This window comes from Phacochoerus africanus, chromosome 7 (assembly GCF_016906955.1).
Source record: "Phacochoerus africanus isolate WHEZ1 chromosome 7, ROS_Pafr_v1, whole genome shotgun sequence".
NCBI lineage: Eukaryota > Metazoa > Chordata > Mammalia > Artiodactyla > Suidae > Phacochoerus > Phacochoerus africanus.
The window spans coordinates 80,009,555-80,031,694 of NC_062550.1; the positions used below are offsets into that span (position 1 = coordinate 80,009,555).

The window sequence follows — 22,140 nt, forward strand, 5'->3', positions numbered from 1 at the left end:
TCTCACACCCCCTTCCTCAGCTTCCACTGCAAGGTCTGTGTTGACGACTCCCAAGTTTAATTCTTGCAGCCTCTCATCTTTCCTTTCAACCTCAGACCCCTCGTATCTCCACTTGGAAATCTCACAGGCGCTTCGTCCTCCCCTCTGAATCATATTTCTCCTCCAGTTTTCTGAACGTTGGCAAAGGTAGTCTTCATCCTCTCAACTGCTGAAGCCAGAAACCTCGGAATCCCCGTGATCCCTTGCTTCCTTTGACCTGCTGACCCGCTCACCGCCCTTGCTCTTCCCCGAACCCTCAGTCTCCACATTCCCACTTTTGCCACCCAACCGTCCACTGTCTAAACAGTTCCCTTAAAAACAGAAATCATTTCATTTCTTCTGTGGTGTGTAATAGAATCCCCCCCCCCTTTTGCCTTAGCTGTCATACTGCTAAATGTCATGGGATAAAGGGTTAATTAATTTTGGTTGATTTATTTAATAATATTTATCCATTTAACATTTCTATAATGTACCCTGTTAAGCAGGTACAATTGAGAAATTTCATTGAAATATCCCTCGGGGCATATATTCTAGTGAGAGACACAGACATTAATCAACTAATTACACAAATCATTAGACAATTAAAATCGTGAGATGTGACATTTAAAGACAGGTATAAGGTGCACTGAGGGAAAACGAGGGGGAGACCCGATCTCCCAAGAAGGTCAGGGAAGGGCTCCACAGAGAGGAGTGAGCAGGGAAAGGGAGATTCTAGCAAGTGGGAACTACAGGTGCAAAGATGGGGGAAATACTTCACTTTAATGGAACACAACATAGCATTCAAAACGTTAATGGAATATAGTAACTGAACCACATTGGGATAGAATGTGGTCTTAAGTTGTCCAGGCAATTTGGAATAGACTTTGGAAACAGACAAGGCTGATGTTTTACAGAACTTGAATAAGATGGTTCTATTAACCACTTTGACTTGAATGTGTTATCTCAAGTCCATTCAGCCAAATATCTGTTGGCTTATTTTCCTAGGTATTATGGGTTTAAAAAAAAAATTTTCCCCCTTTATTATTATAATCCAGTGAAATGATATCTATATATACACATATAGATAAATAGTTAATGACATACTATATGCATATTGGATCATACTATTACAATGCATATTCATGCAAAATTAAGACCAAAATTAATGCTATAGAACAGTGGTTTTTAAATTCTTCATATTCTTATGCTTTACACTCTTAATAAAGTATTGATCCCAAAGAGCATTTTTTTATGTGGATATATCTATCAATATTAGGTATTAGATTGGATATTAGAACTGGAAAAAAATAAGTATTTTAAAATTCATTTAAACATAACCAATGATAAACTCAATATACATTAAAATAAAATTTTTACGATGTGACTTCTAAAACAAAAAAATTAGTAAGAAGGGTGGCATTATTTTATGTATTTTACAGGTCTCTTTAAGAGAAGACAACTGATTCTTCTATTTGCCTCTTTTAACTTCAGTTAAAAGTTGCAGTGGGTCATTTTGGTTCAAGTATATGAAATAGATGCAGCCTTGCCCAAATAGGTAGTTAGGAAAGAGGGGAGTATTTTAAAGTCTTTTCAGGAGTTCTCGTCGTGGCGCAGTGGTTAACGAACCCGACTAGGAACCATGAGGTTGCGGGTTCGGTCCCTGCCCTTGCTCAGTGGGTTAACGATCCGGCGTTGCCGTGAGCTGTGGTGTAGGTTGCAGACGTGGCTTGGATCCTGCGTTGCTGTGGCTCTGGCGTAGGCCGGTGGCTACAGCTCCGATTCAACCCCTAGCCTGGGAACTTCCATATGCCGAGGGAGCGGCCCAAGAAATAGCAACAACAACAACAACAAAAAAAGACAAAAAAATAAAATAAAATAAAATCTTTTCAGGTAATGGTCGATATTTGATACCACATTAAACTCAACAAGTGATAGTTCCTTAAAGGCTGATTTTGATGTGGAACATAAAGCTATTTCAATAACTTTTGTAGATTAAAAACGTATTGGCATCTGAATATCTTCTTTGGAAACATGTCTCTTCTTCTGCCCATTTTTTAATTGGGTTGTTTTTTGATGTTAAGTTGTATGATCTGTTTATGTATATGGGATATTAATCCCTTATCAGTCATATGATTTGCAAATATCTTCTATTCAGTAGGTTGTCTTTTCGTCTTGTCCATGGTTTCCTTTGCTTGCAAAAGCTTTTAAATTGCATTAGGTTCCCCCCCCTCTTTTTTTTTTTTTAACTTTTTGGTTTTCTTTGCTTTCAGAGACAGATTCAAAAAAATACTGCTGCAATAATTATGCCAAATATGCCAAAGGGTGTTCTACCTACGTCTTCCTCTAGGAGTTTTATAGTATCTGATCTGATATTTAGGTCTTTAATCCATGTTGACTTTATTTTTGTATATGGTTTTTAGAGAATGTTCTAATTTCATTCTTTTACAAGTAGCTGGCCAGGCATGTTTAAAAAAGCCAACATCACTAATCATCAGGGAAATGCAAATCAAAACCATAATGAGATATCACCTCACACCTGTCAGAATGGCTATCCTCAAAAAGAACACAAATAACAAATACTGGCGAGGATGTGGCGAAAAGTGAGCCCTCTTACACGGTTGGTGGGAATATAAATTATGTAGCCACTGTGGAAAATTAGTATGGAGGGTTCTCAATGGAAAATAGAACTTCTGTATCCCAGCAACCCTAATGTTAATAGCATTATTTACAATTGCCAAAGTATAGAAGCAATTTAAGTGTCCATTAACAATGAATGGATAAAGGAGATGTGGTGTATACACACACACATACAATGAAATACTACTTAGTCATAAAAAAAGCAAAATTTTACCATTTACAGTAACATGGATGGACTTGGAGGGCATTATGCTAAGTGAAATAATTCAGACAGAAGAAGGCAAGTACTGTATGATATACGTGGAATCTAAAAAATACAATAAACTAGTGACTAAAACAAAAAAAGAAGCAGGCTCACAGATATAGAGAACGACATAGCAGTTACCAGTGGGGAGAGGAAAAGGCGGGGGCATGTTGCAGGGATGGAGGGAAAAAAGTCTGTCTTGCGTTTTGAATGAATTTTTACCCAAGCATGACTCATCACCACGCATAGGGTGTTGGAAAATATTGGTGCATTGAGTTAAGTGGCTCTTACAAATGCTGACCCATTTCATTGCACAATATGAAAAACGATGTTTGTTAACACACCTTCAATCTCATCAGAAAAGACACTGAATATTGGGAAGCTGTCACGTTCCCACCGGCAAATACAAGGTGTCTTAAATTCTAATATGTACTTGCTTGAAAGCTCGAATTTTATCATGAACGGTAAATATTGTCAGTTGTTTTCCTTGAAATGACAGTCTCACTTTGTTCATTTTCAGGAAAATAGCTGCCAAATACTCAAGCCTGTGTAACTGAATTTTGTGTCAGCTGCCTGTCAAATAAAAGCGGTGTCTGTGGAAAAAATTGCATAGCACTTTTCCTCAAGACCACCGTCGTACTTGGCTGTGCAGCACAGGTGCTTTAATGGGTACTTCATTTCTGTACACAGATATTAAAAACGCCCTGTCCTCAAGGGTCAAGGTTTCATAAAGTTCGGAGTTGTCACGGCTTCATCAAGAACATTCGGAAGTGAAGTGACTTCTTTTTTTTCCGTGAGTGGGTGGTGGTGAAGAACACACTGATGACTCATACATTTGGGCGCCACGGCTGCACTGTGCTAAGAGGCCGGCAGTGCAAAGGCACGACGCACTTTCACTTCCACACCCGTCATTGCCGATGTGAACACAGGGAGAAAAAACGAATCACATCTTAGTATTGTTGTAAGAATGCGTGTGCCCTCATGACATGCCCCCCCTCCCCAAAGGATCTCAGGAATTTCCAGAGGTCCACAGAGCACACATCCATTAGCCTGGGCAGGAGTAGTACGGTGGGGAGAAAGAAACAGGAACCCAATTTATTGGGAAAATCACTCCAGAGAAGAAGTGAGCTAGGGCTTAGTGGAGAATTAAGGTATGGATGGATGGGAAGGGATTTCAGGAGGGGAAATGCTGTGAGCCAGGGAGAAGCAGCGAGCAGCGTGATACACTCAGAACACTGATGAGAAAGAGTGGTTGGGTTGGAGGGTGAGGAATGGGGAGGGACAGTAAATACGATGTGGACTTGGAATACCCTTCTGAAAAGTGGACACTCTCTCCAGGGGACACTGAGAGTGGTAACAGGTGGGTTTTGAATCCTGCAACTGGAACATGCTGGTTTAGGAACAGCCAACATCCATGTGGTGGCAGTGTGTCAACTGAACTGGCAAACGGAACAAGTGGATGCCAGGCCCCGAACTGGGTTGTTAATTGTAATCTAGTTAGTGAAGGTCGAGAGCACAGACTCAGGTGATGACACAGATGAAACAGTGAAAAGCAGACTAATTGCTTCAAAGGTAGAAGTGATTTGAGAAGTAAAGGAAGACAGAAAAGTCAAAGGTTACCAGTATATTGTATTCTATAACTCTGTTTCCTTGCCAAGGACATTGTCTGGTAGGAAGATGGATAAAAACTGGGTGTTTCTGTATAAGAGCTCACGTGAAACTTTTTTCTCCCTGAAACATCAGAATGCTTCCTTTTTTTTCTGATAACAGGGGCTATATCTTGGAACATATTTCCTTTTTGCCCCGCTGCTAGGAGGCCTTGTGCCAAGGTCATGTCAAAATCACAATTACAATTGTCTCAGTGGTTAGTATATTTCTTCCTTCTACTTTCTCTGGCCCTGACTCTGTATCTCTATTTATTTATTTTTTATTATCAAAGTGTAGTTGATATGCAATATTACATAAGTTACAGGTAATGTTACACCATAATAAGTTGTAGTGCAACATAGTAACCCACAATTTTTAAAGGTTATACTCCATTTATATTTATTATAAAATATTGGCTATATTCCCTATATTGTACAATATATCCTTGTAGCTTATTTATTTATTCAATTTATTTATGGCCACACCTATGGCATGTGGAAGCTTCCAGGCCAGGGATCAAACCAGAACCACAGCAGTGACAATACGGAATCCTTAACTACTAGGTCGCCAGGGAACTCCTATTTGTTTAATACGTAAGAGTTCATACCTCTTAATCCCCTACCCCTATTTTACTCCCTTCCTTCTCCCCACTAGTAACCCCTAGTTTGTAACCACTAATTTGTTCTCTTTATCTCTGAGTCTGTTTCTTTTTTTTTTATTGTATTCACTAGTTTATTTTTAAATTCCACATATAAGTGATATCATACGCTATTTTGTCTTTCTCTGACTTATGTCACTTAGCATGATACCCTCCAAGTCAACCCATGTTGCAAATGGCAGCATTTAATTCTTTTTTCATTTTCATCTCTATTTATAATTCATTAATTCTTTTCATTCTCTTTGGTGCCAGATATCATAAGACCTCTTTCGAAAGAGACTGGGGGAAGCAGAATAATGTAGTAAGCTTTGCCACACTTTGTTTCTGGGATGGGACCTTTTGTTTTAGTCACAGTTTACTCAGAACCTGAAGAAAGCTGAAAAGCCTCTGAGATCCAAAACCTTTCAAAGAAACGCAACAAATCCAGTTACTCTGGTTGCCCAAATCAAAGCAGATATAAGCGGTAAAAGCGTAGTGGAACACCTATTACAGACAGGTGAATTGATAGCAAAAGAAATGATTCCTCAAATCAGAGTGATGGCAGAGAGAGAAAGCAAGATGCAGGTGAAATTTCCTCGGGATTATAAAGTAGGCGAATGCACTAAATGCAGCTAGTTACAATAAGGAACTATTTCATGTTAAAATAGAAAACATCCAAAGCTCACATTTTATTGCACTTTTCCTGTGTCCCAGTCTCTGTGCTGTTGCTTTACACGCATCACCATAGTTAATCATCACAATAACCCTGCATTTCTTGCTGCGATTTCCTCCTTTTTACAGATGAATAGACTTAAAGAGAGAAAATATATACACAAAGGCACACAACCAATTATATGTGGCAGAGTTGTGATTTGAACCCAGCTCTACCAGATATGAAAGCGCGTGCTCTTTATTCTTATTTTGGGCTCCCTTCATTTTTCCCTCCTTAATAATAATAACAATAGTAGTAGTAACAGTAATAATAGTAATAAGAGTTATGTTCAATATCTTCTAAGAAATTAAAAAATAAGAGTTCCCGTCATGGTTCAGTGGAAACGAATCTGACTAGCTTTCATGAGGACACAGGTTCCATCCCTGGCCTCACTCCGTGGGTTAAGGATCCAGTGATGCTGTGAGCTGTGGTGTAGGTCGCAGACACAGCTCGGATCCTATGTTGCTGTGGCTCTGGTGTAGGCCAGTGGCTATAGCTCTGATTCGACCCCTTGCCTGGGAACCTCCATATGCCATGGGTGCGGCCCTAAAAAAAAAAAAGACCAAAAAAAAATAAAATCAAAAACTATTGTTTACTATATTTGAGAAAATTTTAAGCACAAAATGGTTGAAGTAACCTTTTTAAAACTGGCATAAAGTTCATCTGAAAACTCATTTCCTCAGAGTACTTTATTTCTTGCAATTTCCTGATAATTGATGGGAGGAGGATATTGTAAAGTGTTATTTATTATCTGTAGTCAGTTTAAAACAACTTTGTGTCATCGTTTTAAATGAGTCATTTTTGTTTTTTTGGTTTTTTTTAAATTTTGTTTTGGAAACATCTGCGCATTCTTTTGATACAAAAAAGAACAGCCATTTCTGTAAACTCCTTGAGTTAGAGAGGAAAAGTAATATCTTTAAGAGAGCATTAACCAACTAATAGGAGTTGTCACAATCCTTTGCTTTGCTGGGCACTAGATGCTCTGATTTGTTTTTCTACCTCTTGGCTCTGAATGAGGTTGCAAACATCAATTCCCAGAGAAGTGACCTGAGAAGATTGTGGCCAAGGCACACATGGGACATGAGAGTCCAGAGGAGACACAGTTGATGACGAGACGATTGTGCCGCCAACCCTGAGCAGCTGGAAATAACTCAGGGCAGTTCTTAGACTGGAAATGGAAACCTCCTGGGAAAGATGAAGAGCTCTCTGAGAATAATGGATTGTAGCTTTGAGGGAATCTGCAGAAGAAGAATCACACAGGAACCTGGAAAAGAGCTGAACACGTGTTGCCATAGTTTCTCTCTCAGTTAAACCTTCTGTATCTTGTTCAGCTCACCAGGCTGAATAGCAGTAGCTTCAGACTCCCTTTTCTGTTTATTCTCAGATTATAATCACATGTTTTGAGATTAGCCCTTTATTCAAAAGCCTAAAATCTCAGGGACTGGTAACCCGGCTCCCACGCACCTCACGGGATAGAGAAAAGGAGGCAGTTCATAGCTATGGATTTGGTGAATGGGAACTACCCAGTAAAATGTTTGAGTCGTAACCAGTTAATTTTCCAAGAACTGAACATAGATATGCTATTGAAATAAGATTAATGAACAGGAACAAAAGGTTAAGTGGAGGGAAACCTATGGTTATGAAGTCAAGCTAAAATTATTATTCCTTAAGAGTAAGGATCTTAAAATTGTAGAGAGAATACTGTGAAAGTCCATTAAGTCATGAAGGATTTGGTTGGAGGAATATTATTTTGGTTCTGACTGATTCCAGAGTATGAGATTGGGAGCTCTTTCTTAAAGATCAAAAAGTGTCCTTTAGGACAACAGTTTTGCCTGCATGGAAAACCTACTGCATGTTCTTCCTCAGGAGATGGTCACACTGAAAATGCTAATAGCTTTTAAAAAGTTTAAGGTAAATGGATTGATGTCGAATCCATATTAGATAAAAGCAAAGCAAGACACTTTAGGGATATGGAGATCCTAAGAGGTCAGCCTCCAAGAGGTTACTCATTCTCTCACGAAAGTCCTCTCACAACCACTGGTCTTGTTTTATCACATCCATCACTTTGTCGTTCCTGACTTTATTGGGAATATCTTACAGCTTAATCGCACCCACACTTCTTTCACCAGTGTTAACCACTGCCAGATGAGAGCAGTGCAGATAGATGCCGCCCTCTTCTAGAAAAGGAAAAGTAAGAAAACAACCACTTTCTATACTTGTTTCTCTTCTTTTCTGCAGATGACTTCTTTTATTAGAGTGTAGATTGACAGTGTTGTGTCAAGTTCTGCTATACAGCACAGGGACCTAGTCATACATACAGTAAGAATCCATGGTTGTTTATCCATTCCAAGTGTAATAGTTGGCATCTACCAACCCCAAACTCCCAGTTCATCCCACTTCCCCTCCGCCCCTCCCCAGCAACCACAAGTCTGCTCTCCCTGTCCATGATCTTTCCATTTGTAGATAGGATCATTTGTACCATATTTTGGATTCCAAATATAACTGATATCATATAGTATTTGTCTCTCTGTTTCTGACTGACTTCATTTAGTATGAGAATCTCTAGTTGCATCCATGTTGCTGCGAATGGCATTATTTTTGTCCTTTTTAGGGCTGAGTAGTGTTCCATTGTATATATGTACCACATTTCTTAATCCATTCATCTGTTGATGGACATTTAGGCTGTTTCCATGTCTTGGCTATTGTAAATAGTGCTGCAATGAACATAGGGGTCTGCAGATCACTTTTAAGGAAAGCTAAATGGAGATTATTTTTATTTTTTATTTTTTGTCTTTTTGCCATTTCTTGGGCTGCTTTGGCAGCATATGGAGGTTCCCAGGCTAGGGGTTGAATCCAAGCTGTAGACACCGGCCTACGCCAGAGCCACAGCAATGCGGGATCCGAGCCGCGAGCCGCGTCTGCAACCTACACCACAGCTCACAGCAACGCCAGATCCTTAACCCACTGAGCAAGGCCAGGGATCGAACCGGCAACCTCATGGTTCCTAGTCGGATTCGTTAACCACTGAGCCACAACGGGAAAAAAATAGAGGTTTTTAAATGGTTAAATGGGAGTTCTCCCGTGGTGCAGCAGGTTAAGGATCCATCTTTGTCATTGTTTTGGCTCAGGTCACAGCTGTTAGGCAGGTTTGATCTCTGGACTAAGAACTTCCAAGCATGGCTGAGATAAATAAATGAAATTTAAAAAAAAAAAGTTTTTTAATGATGAAACACCTGTGGGATAACAGAGAAGCAGAACAAGTTTGTAGTCATGCAAATGCAGATCCCAATCCTAGCTCTAACTGTGGGTTTAAGAAAAGTTCACTCAGAGTCCCTCTTCTCTAAGGCTCCTAACTAAGCATCTTCCCGAAATAGAAAACTTATTGTCTGCCCTGCTTATTTAACTCCTTTTAGGGAAGTTTTATTTTAAAGGTCATTCCAAAGTTCTATTTCCATATTTCCTCTAGCCTAGCTCATAAATTTTAAGAATATAATATTTAAAACAAATGAGAATTCTACTTGCTAAAACTGCTGCTTCCTTGGCACAGGCTTCAGGAAAATATTTAACAGTAATTATGCTTGAAGCATTATGCCTTCACCCTCACCCTGCCTTTGAAACGTGATGTTCTAATAATAGAACCCTAGAGTTTATTTTAACAAGGCAAAGGGAAACAAAAGCAAAATGCATATACCAAATCAGGAAGCCGTTGGCATGCGAACATTCCCTCATGTGTATAATAAAAAGAAAAAAAAAAAAAAAGAAGCCACAGCAGCATCAGCAATTTCAGGGCGCAATCTAGTATTATGAATTCCATCTATTTCTGACGGGAAATGACTGAAAATAGTTCCACTATTTGGAAACTAGTTGTAGTTGTTTACAAATATCAAGATGATTTTTCAAGACTTTGTTCTTTAGTTTTTAAATTGCAACGGAAATCATTTCTAAACTAAGCAGTAAGTTCTATATTTTAAAGACATATGAGTCAAAATATATACTGATATTTGGTAGCATGTAAACTGTCATGGAAAGTATGTCCAGGATGCAGTGACCTTCTAACACTAGTATCACCTGTTCCAGTTAAACGTCTCCGTTTCAGAAAACACGCCAGCATCGGTGAACCCAGGGCTGGTACCCAGTGCCCAGGAGTGTTTGTTTCTTTTCTTTTCAGGAAGTAACTGTGTGGGCTGCCTCTGTATTACCATGCACCCACTTGCTTGTTTGCCTGGGTGGCCTTTAGATCTCATCCGTAAAACCCAAGAGAATCTACTGGAAAGGGATTAAATAATAAGACAGTGCTATTAGGTCAAGAAAAGTAATTGCCATTTAGAAAAGCAGTAATTCAGTTGGGTAGTAACCATTAAAATATCCATGCCCTCTAATTAAAAGGTGCAAATGAGAAAAAAATACATTGACTGTCATGGGAAAAGTGAAAAAGAATGAAATCCAGCAAGGGAAAGGCACTTTCATGGCCTGCTGGTGGAGTGTTCATTTTTATAAATATTTTGGATGATAGTTTAGTTTTATATATATATATATATATATATATATATATATATATATATATATATATGTATGTATGTATGTATTAAGAAACCTCTAAAAAGGCCATGTCCCTTAAAATCTGCTTCTAGAATTTAGCCCTATCGTCGTTGAACATGTGCACAGACTCATGTGTACAAAAATGCTCATCACAGCAGTGTTTGTAAAAGCAACAAATTGGAAACAACTTTCATCAGTGGAGGAGCTGTTTAACTAAATTATATTGCAGCTATTAAACATGATGATGCAGAGCTTTATATTAAGCTTGAAAAATGTCTGTGATGGGTGTTTATAAAACAGGATGTGTAGTATAGCATCATTTTAGTTAATGTGCCTGTGAGTTTGTGTGTATGTGAATATGAGAGAGAGATCTAAAACTATTAAAAAGCTCAGCTCATCTTTGGGAGATGGGATTACTTTTATTTATTCTTTTTGTTTGTTTATGTGTTTTTGTCTTTTTAGGGCCACACCATGACATATGGAAGTTCCCAGGCTAGGGATCGAATCAGAGCTGCAGCTGCCAGCCTACACCACAGCCACACAGGATCTGAGTTGCATCTGTGACCTACACCACAACTCACAGCAATGCCGGATCTTTAGCCCACTGAGCAAGGCCAGGGATCCACCCTGCATCCTCATGGATCCTAGTTGGGTTCATTACCACTGCGCCACCCCGGGAACTCTGGCTTTTATTTATTCCTTTATACTTCTCTGTATCTTGAGAATTTTTTTGTATTGAGTATATATGACTTTTATCATCAGGAAATTTTTTTTTTTTTTATTCTTGCTAAAGAAAAAGTAAACCAAGCTCCTGCTAAATGCAGACACTCAGCAGAGAACTCAGGGTAGAAGATGGAACCTTCAGAAGTTGATAGTGTGGTTGACAGAGTGGGGAAGGAGATAGTGTGATTTGTACAGATATCATTCTGGGTCACTCCTGGGTTCACCCTGATTGTCACAGAGTCACCAACAAGGGATGTCCTTGGAATAGCCTGACACACTGAACTCAACAGATTATAGAGGCCTCACTTCTGGACACACCCTCCTCCTTAAACAAACACCCTTTCCACTTCATTCCCATCAGGCCTTCCATGCCTGTAGTTCTTGGCCTGTCTCCTGGTACTTTGCATTTTCTCGCCATCGAGTGTTCTTAGAGGCTGAGAAGATGATCTGAATAATCAAAGAGATAAAAATTGACCTTGTCTCTGCTATCTCTTGCAGTAATTTAGCACAATTATGTAAAGAATAAGCAGTTCCCTCTGTAACGTATACCTTGAATCTGCCTGGACTTGGCTGCAGTTAGGGAAAACATGAGAATGTATCGCATTTATAACTGCATGCTGAATAAGTAAATTTTCATTATGTATCATATTTTGCGGAATCTCAGTATTGACATAAAGGCCTTGCCTCTAAACGTCTGTTTCCCGAAAACTTGCTATGTGCAGGGATTCAGGGTTTTCTGAAAAATGACATTCCTATGTTTTCACTTTAGTTTTCAATGACTGTACTTTTCTGCTGTGTTCTCCTTGGAATTAACTACTTGGTTTCGCTAGTCTTAAAGACCGAAAGAGCCACATGTTTTTTCCGCATTCACTTATCAGTTGCTCTTTCAATTGATTATGTGAGTATTTTCCTATTGTTTATTTTCCAAAGTGTAATTCCTCAACTATCATTAGAAAATAAGCCTTTCTCATGTCCCGCTTTGGGTTTTGTTGTTGTTGGTATTTGACTGCGCCCTTAGCATATATTTGATCCCAGGCCAGGGATCAAACCCACACCACAGCAATGACAAGGCCAGATCCTTAATCACTAGGCCATCAGGGAACCCCTCTTGTGGCCTGCTGTGTGTAAAGTTTGAGACGACTAAGGCAGAAAAGCCCAGAATGCTCTCTCATTCCAACCATATCAGGGCTGGAGTAGACTGTAAATTCTAGAGATAAAATCAGATGATATCACTTGTCATCCAAGGCAAGTTTCCAACATCCCTTCCCATAAACTATCGTTTGAGCCAAGATCCTAGTCTGATTGCTTTGTATCCAGATATTGGACAGATCATTTAAATCAGCATTTTAAACTCAAGGAGTAGATGCTTCTCTTGTAAAATGAAACTTCCCATCTTGGCTGTGCAGGATTTATTTTGAGGAAGTGTTTTGCAGACACTTGAGAAGTGTGAGGCTGGGCAGATGTTGGGCAGTGAATTATTTCCTTGACTCACTAAGTACTGATGTCCAGAGACTCCAGGAGGGCACTTAGCAAGATGGGGTGCTCTTCTCTGACTGATCCAAATGCCAGGGAGCAGTTACACTCAGGCAGCTGTTTCCCCAGGTCCTTTCCTTCCCCAGCCCTTTGTCTCCACCCAGAAGACAAACATCATGAAATCACTGTGTGACCCTTCATACAACCAAAGCATCCTACTACAAGGAGAAGTCCAGAACCTTCTTGCGTTCTAAGATTACTTATGAGAAGTTTCCCAATCAAGTAATTTCAATCATCCCTTGGTATTCACGGTGGGTTGGTTCCAGGACCCCCTGCAGATACCAAAATCTTCAGATGCTCAAGTCCTATATATAAAATGCTATCACATTTGTGTATAACCCACACACCTCCTCCCATGTCTTTTAATCTGTAATAACTAATACAATATAAGTGCTATGTAAATAGTTGTGAATACAACGTAAATGTTATATGAAGAGTTGCTGGCAGATTCAAGCTTTGCTTTGGGGAACTTTCTGGGGTTTTTGTTTGTTTGTTTAGTTTCTGAGTTTAGTTGAATCCTCAGTTTCCGGCAGAGTGATTTTGCTGCTTGCATTTTTATCCTGATTTGGTTAAGAAGGACCCTCCGCCTTTGGGCTCTTTTGTTGAAGGAGATGCCTTCTACATAAAAGGAGGAGAAAAGCCATCACTTGGGTGCATCACACCCTGCCTTTCTTATTCCTTCGCTCCTGCAGGACTCTGCCAGGCACTGATTTCTCAGATCTCCGCTTGTTCGGACCAAGCATGTCTCCTATTCTTCCCAAGTGTAAAATGTCAAAGCCAACAGCCAAAGACAGAGGTGGTCAGGTCACTCTTTTGAAGTGGTTGGTAGCATTGCTTTTGCTTATTGTGATGTAATGATGGATGGACATAGGTAGTCTTTTTAATCACTGTAGTCTTTAAATACAGCTCTAAGTCAGGTTGCTGCAAATGAGTAAATGAATGCTAAATTGGTGGAATTTAGTATCCTCAGGACCATGAAGGCATTGGCTACAAAGAGATAAAACATACTCTGGAGTCCAGATTAGAAATTAGAAGTTGCAGATTAGTAATTAGAAATTTTTTTTATATTTTCCCAGGAAGAAAGAAGTATTAACAGATAGAGACTTTGTTAGCTTCCTTGGCATTGAAGACAGTTGCCTAAGTCCCTCAGGAGAACAGCTAGTAAGTTACTCTGATGAGTATAAGAATAAATTCACCAGCAGGAAAGTCAGTAACCATACATAAGCTCTGATCTCTAAAATGATTGGACATGATAAACTTTAAAGCATCTCTTAAAGTGTTTTCAAATTTAAGCTGCTGAACAGGAAGGACTGGCTTTCAAGGTTTTGGGGGTTTTGTTCTGTTTTGTATTTCATCGTGGTGCCGTTTGATGGGGTAGAAAAGCCTAAAGATCAAATTTTGAGTAGACTCCAAGAGAAGGCATAGATGTCAGGACTACAATAACTCATCTCTGAATAATCAGTTATATAAAGATTATCAAGGGAGTTTCCTGGTGGTACAGCAGGTTAAGGATCTGGCCTTGGAATGAGTTCAGTCCCTGGCCTGGGAACTTCCGAAAGCTGGAGGGAGGGAGGAAGGAAGGAAGAAAGGAAAGAAAGAAAGAGAAGGGAGGGAGGAAGGAAGGAAAGGAAGGAAGGAAGAAAGAAAATGTGTATCCTAGGAAACTATTAAAACTTTACTTAAAAACTTTAGAAGAGGGATTATTTTTAAAGTTTGGTGTTTTTTTTTTTTTTTTGTCATATCAATATCTGCTGGATGAGCTAGGCTTATAGTGGAGCTTATAACTGAAAAAAATCAAGTCTTTTTTTCTTTTGTTTAAACAGCACAATTTTGTTCATAAATCAGTCTAATTTGGGCCAGTTCCCTTGTTGGTTAGATATCCTTTCCAGCCCAACGTTTTGTTTCTCCCCTTTTCTCAGTCACCCCGAGGAATGTTGTTTGCCAAGAGATGGGAACCCTGGATTTCACAGCGGTACAGAATTGGCACTCTTCCCTTGGCACTGCATTCTAATAACACCGTATCAGAGTCTGACCTAGTTATTTCACGCAGACGACTCTTGCCAGGCCAGTGGGGTTTTCCTCCAAAGGCCGTGGTCTTCTATCTCACCGGAGCGGTCGCGTGCAGACCAGACCAGATTGTGCGGGAGTGGCTGCCAACCTGTGTGGCGGAGCAAGGGCTGGGCAGAAGAGAATGCCTGGAGCCGTGTGCAGATGTGCTTCTCATTCCCAGCCTCGTTCTGCAGACTCAACTCCAACGAGCTCCTGCTGGATGCCACCAAAGGCAACAGAACACGGGCTCCGGAGAACACGCTGTCGTTGTCCATGTTTCAGACTCTGTGATGAAGACCAGGTTTTTGTGACTAAATTCCACCCTACCCCACGTCCCCTTTGCCTCATATTTGTTTCCCTCTGCACACATTTTTTCCGCTAGCAACTGCCCAGGTTGTCACCAATAGGAGTATCTTCATTGAAACGAAGGGAAATTAAAAAAGGGGGCCTCAAGGACGCTGTGGCTGAAGGAAAGATAGGTGTTAGCATTTTTGTATAGTTTTTTCTTAATGTATTTTTAAATTTTTAATGAACTTATTTTTTAATTATTGCAGTGAAGTTGATTTACAATGTTGTATTAATTTCAGGTATACAATGCAGTTATTCAGTTATCAGTTATATGCAACATTTTGTGTGTGTGTGTGTGTGTGTGTATACATATATTCTTTTCCCTTACAGGTGATTACAAAATAGTGAGCATAGTTCCCTAGGCTATACAGTAGGGCCTTCTTGATTATCTGTCTTGCATATAGCAGTATGTATATATTAATCCCAGCCTCTTTATTTACCCCTCCTCTCTATCCCCCCTTCCCCTTTTGGTAACCATAAGCTTGTTTTCTATGGCTTGTATAGCTTTAAATACTCTTAAAGTTTACTGGTTGTAAAGAGGTGAAATTACAAAGAAAAGAATTTGGTAGTGGCATCAGCCTGGGACATTGATGTGTGTCTTCCTGGCCCCTCAGCATGCTGGCTGGGAACGGTCTCAGGCCAAGTCACACTGCCGGTGGTGAGGATCTCTGGTTAAATGCAACCACGGTGAAGGTGCCGTCCGGTTGCCCAGGCAAGATGTGTTCTGCAGGTGGAATAACTCGCCAGTCGGAAGGAGCTTGGACTATTGTTAATAACCTTTAGCTTCTCTGTGGTGGAAAAGAGGAAAGAAATGACAAGGATCAGGTTGTATAAGTTTAGCAAAAAATACAAGAAAACGAGAAAGTGCAGGTCGTAAACTTAAGATGATTTGTGGGCTGACACTGGATGCAGAGGAGAATTAATTACATTTAATGATTGAAAAGTTCAACCAAATGACTGTGAAAGACAACCTCCCCATGAATTTTTAATGAAAGAAAATTAGAAAATATTTTAAGTCTTACTTAGTCAGTTAAAAAGCATCCTGATTCTTAAACAACAAAATTCACTTAAGCTTCCTGACCAGCAGTGTGAGAAACACAAACTCAAATCTTTTCTTAAAGCGAAAATAAAACAATTCCATCCGATTTCTAATGGTAATAGAGATTGTTTTAAACTGTAATGGCCTGTGTTCTGCCATTATATCTTTGTTTTTAAGCCATGAGGCTTTTAAGCTCTAAATTAAAGTCTCATTTATTTGTTCTTATTGCTGGGATTTTGTTTCTTTTTCTTGCTCGGAGTGAGGGGGTATCTTGTATGGATTTGGGGACAAATACCAATAACTAGCATCTCTATTTGTGTATCAAAGCATTTTCTGGCATTTGTTTAAGGTTATAAAATGATACTTTGTATAAAGTGAGAAGTCCAGGGCGCAGTCATGAAAATTGATGGAAAGGTTAGATAATAGGACAGGGAAAGGATGAGGCTTTCGTCAGCAATGCTGTGTCTTAGATTGTTTTTTCTCTTGTTAAATGCACTTCGATCGTTCCTTCAGATAGTCATGTCTGGTTGCTGTGTTCCTTTCCAAACTTGATACTCCTTTTGCTCTCTGAGGTGGGAATAATTCTGGGGTAATTGTGTTACATGCATAATGCTGATTTTCCCCATACATTTGTAGACTAATGCTAACCTGCTCTATTCAAGGGCTGCCTCTCATTGAGAACAGACTATGCTTGCAGAGGTCACGGTGACCATGTCCTCTTGGTCAAGCAACTAGTAATGGATGTCTTTCTCTTTCTCTATGAAGGTATTGATGTACCTATTAAAGCTAAAAAATAAACACTTATAAATGATGCTTTTCAAAAAAACTATTAAAAAAATTTTTTTTATTCTACACAGGAAGAATTTAATGGAAAACCTGACTCCCTCTTTTTTAACGATGGCCAGCGAAGGATCGACTTTGTTCTAGTGTATGAAGATGAACGCAGAAAAGAGACCAATAAAAAGGGTTCAAATGAAAAACAAAGGGTAAGTTTTTTGTAATCCTATTTTCCTTTCTTTTTTTTCCTTACAATATTGTGAAATGAAAAAAAATAAAGTGCTCTTTTTATGTAAGCAATCAAGTGGAACTGGGGTTTGAAATATCATACAACAAACATACCTTCATATTTTCTCTGTTTATCATTCCCTCAAGGCATGGTAACAGAAAAATTTTTTTTTAAGTTTAAAACAGAAACTTCCTCAGGTTCTCAAGCAGAAGACAGACTTTCTTCCGAAGAATTGCACTTTCTATCTGTAGAAGAAATTTGCATTAAAAGCACACTTGGCTGTTTGTGACTAGAAATGAAAAGAAACTAATGGTGAATAATGACAGCAAGTATAATAACCACCTGCATGCAGGGTGTGCTAACTCACAGGTGACACGCTCATTGTGCGTACATTTTCATTTTCTCATTTCATTCTCGGAGGTACCTTTTATTATCATACCATTCTGGGATGACAGACTTGACCCCTAGCGAGGTTAAATGATTATTCAAGGTCATGGATTCTAGCGTAAGAATTGGTGGAGCTACGGTTCAAACTTTTGTCTTGAGTCCAGAACCTGTGTTCTTGACTTCTGCTGTTTTCTGTCACCTCCCTTCCATCCCTTTCCTTCATTGCCCCTCAGGCTGCTCCTGGTCTTTACTTTGCTTCAAGCTCTTTCAGGCAACGGGGCCATCTTACCTCAAGATATCAAGCCGTCTAGAAGGCTAAGCTGTAACAATGGCCTGGAACTTCTTTACCTGAACCCAAGTTGCATTAGACTAAAACAGACAAAAAAGAAAGCATATGTCCAAGTGTCACTTTACCCCCTTTGAACATCACTCCCTCATTCTTTGTTTTTGTTTTTTCTCAAATTAGCGCTATTCCACACACACAGCTATTCATTTGTCCTTCTCTGGACTTATTCTCTGAAATATATCATTCTTCAATCTATTGATTCCTGCCTGTTCTTTCAAAACCAAATGATGAAACCTGCTCACAATGAAGCAATCAGTCCTGTTTTATTTTGTTTTTGTGTTTGTTTTGGAGAGGGTAGGTTATGAAGGCTTGTATTTGCATGGATGCAGAACGAGCCCAGGCTTTGGAATGCAACACTCAAATTCTAATGCTGCCACTGTATTATTTTGAGTAATTCTAGTTGATGGAACACCAGCCTCGAATTATAGTGGCTTAACAAAATAAAAGTTCATTTATTGCTCGTGTCAATCAAATGTGGCCTCCCTGTTTGGCGCAGTGGTTTGGGGTACAAGTGGGGCTTTGTTCCTTGCAGTCATTCGGGACCCAGGCTGACCCAGAGGCTTTGCCGTATTCAATAGATAGTTTCTAGGAGCATCAGTAAATGGTGGATGGGATGAGAGAGAAGATAAAATACTTGTGCTTCTTTACCTCTTTGGATTGGAGCTGACGGTTAGTTGTGTTCACATGCTATTGGTCAGAATTCTGGAAGGTGGAAAGTATGGTTTCTGGCTGGATAGCCATTTCTCAGTAGGAACGCCATGCTCTGGAAGGGAACATGAGTTTTTGGTGGACAGCGGCTCGTCTTTGCCACAGCTGCTAACTGACTGTGTGATTGGTGAATTTTCTTATCAATATCATATTTTATTATTACTTTTGAGATGCCTGTTATTTTTACATTTTGATATCTCTGAAATCAGGGTACATCTTAAAAATTGTGTATCGTAATTTCATTGGCTGAATGTTTTCTTTTTGGTACCTAAAATATTGGCTGCCTATATTACCAGTGGCATTTTAGATTTAGGAAAATGGGACTCCCAATACCTAGTCTATAGGATTATGTTTAGGATTAAATAAAATAGTATATAGAGATGTTACAGAAATTATCAGCACATATTAGATAATAGATGTTAATTCTCATGCCTTTTATTGGGGATTTTGTTAGAACAATATACTGGTACGAAAAGGCCTGCTTCCTTCTGTTATTATTATAATTTTATCACTACAGTAAAATAGCTTAGAGTAGTTTACCATTTTCCTCTGAACAATAAGATATCTTCTGTGCAGTCATGGGCACCATCATCAAATATCCATTAAACATTCATATGCCAGCGGAACTGAATTGAACACTATATAAAGTAAGTTACGTCTAATTCATTAAAGTAGAGAGGAAATAGTTCTAGTTTTAGACAAGAGCTTCTTGGCAGTGGTAAAGGATCCCTAGAGCTGTGTACGTTATTCATAAGGTCTGCATTTGCTTTGCACAGGAACATAGGTCCACAGTAACTCATAAATCAAGAGGAAAAAAGAAATCATCATTAGTTTTGGCACTTCCTGGAGTTCCTGCTGTGGTGCAATGGGATGGGCAGTCCTCTGCAGCACCAGGAGGCAGGTTAAAGGACATGGCATTAAGTCACAACTGTGGCTCGGATCTGAGCTCCATATGCCTCAGAGCAGCCAAAAAAAGAAAAAATAAATTAGTAAATAAATAATGCTTTAAAAAAAAAAATTGGCACTTCCTGAAATCATGGATGGATATACCATGACATTTGTTTTCACAAGCTGTGCTTTGAAGTGTTTCGAGTATCTATTTGTACATACTACTTTAGACTGCAGTAGAATTCAAAGCTCAGCTTTGGAATCACATTTTTATTAATTGGAAAGACATTTGTGAGTTGTGTCATACTCCCTGTCAGGCAGTATTCAGGATTTAGGGCAGCACCAAGGAAAGGCAATTTCCAAATTCTGTTTTCTTTGAGAGGGGGAAAAAAAAAATGTGTGTAAATCATATTGATTTCCTAAGACAACATCAAGGTTGACTTTGCCCCAGGGGCTGATTTAAAAAGTATTGTTAAATTCTTTGTTTGAAGTGGAGAAAAGACCGAAGTGACAGGACAAGAAGCATCAAACACATTGAGGAATAAAAGGCTGCATATTCATATGAGCAAAAGAGAAATTATTTCCCTAGCCAAACCTCCAAATATCATGTAACCTTTTCCCATTATAATAGTGAAACCACCTCAGAACCTCACACCTTCCTTTAAAAAGCATAAACCATTTAAGTTTAGATCACACATGGGGATGATCATAATTTGTTCCAATAATGCGTGTGAGTTTAGCCAATACTGCCATCCATGGCACAGAATCAGTCTGAATGTCTTTTTTACTTCAAGTAATGGGAAAAATAAACACAAAATGGCTTACATGGTAAAAGGAAATGATAATTCATGTAAGAAATAGCCCAGAAATAGGAGCATTTCTAAATTAGATAATTTATTGGCTTAATGGGGTCATCAGTACTCGAGCTTCATTCTTTCCTTCCGCCCTGCCATCCTCAGAATACTGGCTGTTCTTAAACCGGCTGCACTTTCTTGCAAGATAGTGGCTGTGTTTCCAGGTATCCAGGGGCAGAAAGAGTGAACACCCTTTCTCACAGTCCTTTTTGAAGGGGTAAGAAAGCTCCCCTTAGAAGGGCAGACTTAACTTTCACTGTTTAAAAGTCAAAGATCTATTCCTAAACCAACTACTGCTAGATGAGTGGAATTACCATTATTAGCATAGAATATTGGGGACTAGCCTTTCATCTCTTGAGTCACCTGATCATCCAACATCTGAACAACCATCAGGCTTTTCTTGGAAATGAAGGAGAGAGCAACTGTTGAGTAGGCAGTCAGCAAGTATGCATAGCACAGGGTTAAACATATCTAAATATTGATCTGTATTGTGAAGAGAAAAATATTTTAAATAAAACAAATTCTCATATGCTTCTCCAACTCTTTCTGCTCAGTCTTGTTAGTAATGCTTCTTTCTTCTATTTCCTTTATCCAGAACTGTTAACAAGTGGCAGAACTCATCTATTGTGAATTTCGTTTTGTCTTACACTTGATCTCTCTTCAAATAGATGTATTTATGACCAAGTAATATGTAATTCAGATGATGGGAAAGAGGCTAGAAAAGTCTGGATAGTACAAAAACAGGGTAAGGAATCCTGAATATGTTATTATTTGTTTACTTTTTAAATCAGTAGAATCCAATTCTAAAAGTTGATAGAAAATATATTTCCTCGAAGCTGATGAGAAGTTTATATATGGGAGTATAAATTTGTATTATATATCTGACCTTAAGAACTCTTTAATACTATATCTAGTCATTTATGATGGAGGATAATGTGAGAAAAAGACTGTGTATATATGTGTGACTGAGTCACTTTGCTGTACAATAGAAATTGACAGAACACTGTAAATCAATCATAATGGAAAAAATAAAAATCATTATTTAAAAAAAAGAATTCTTTAGAAGATTCTGGCCAGTGGAGACTGTAGAATAAGAGATTTTCAAAAGGTGAGTGATTGAATTAAATTATATCCAAACATTTAAATAATGTGAGTCAACTGACTAACTGGTTACAGATCCTGTGAGTTTTTTAAACTGTTATGCATTATTTTCAATGAGTTATCATGAGGCTTAGAACTGTTTACTTAGAAGCTAGATGAGATCTCTTTGGAAATGGCTAATAGTGCATCAGAAAATTCTAATATGATAAACACAGGCATCATTCCATTTATTGAGGTTTTACATTCTTTAATAAAGTTTTATAATATCTAGGAGAATCTGATACATTTTCATTAACTATTAATATTTTTGCTATTGTCAGATGCATTTTATTTATTTTTGTTTTTTTATTATAGTTAATTTTCAGTGTTCTGTCAATTTCTGCTGTACAGCAAAGTGACCCAGTTATACACACAAACACATATATATGTTCTTTTTCTTACATGATCCTCCATCATGTTCCTATCACAAGTGATTGGCTATAGTTCCCTGTGCTATACGGCAGGATCTCATTGCTCATCCACTCCAAATGCAAGAGTTTGCATCTACTAACTTCAGATTCCCAATCCATCCCACTCCCTCCCCCCAGCAAACACTCTGTCCTTCATGTCCATGATCTGATTCTATTTTATAGAGAGTTCATTTGTGCCGTATTTTAGACTCCACATGTAAGTGATATCATATGGTGTCTGTCTTTCTCTTTCTGATTTATTTCACTCAGTATGA

General features: G+C 38.8%; 1 protein-coding gene across 2 annotated transcripts in view; it reads left to right on the forward strand.

Annotated features, from left to right (window-relative positions):
- ANO6 (anoctamin 6) overlaps positions 1–22,140 on the forward strand; it is a 223,348-nt gene that overhangs the window by 110,211 nt on the left and 90,997 nt on the right. For both annotated transcript variants that reach the window (XM_047788025.1, XM_047788026.1), the window contains one exon: positions 16,984–17,112. In XM_047788025.1, coding sequence (XP_047643981.1) covers positions 16,984–17,112 — 129 coding nt within the window. The remainder of the gene's footprint in view (positions 1–16,983; positions 17,113–22,140) is intronic.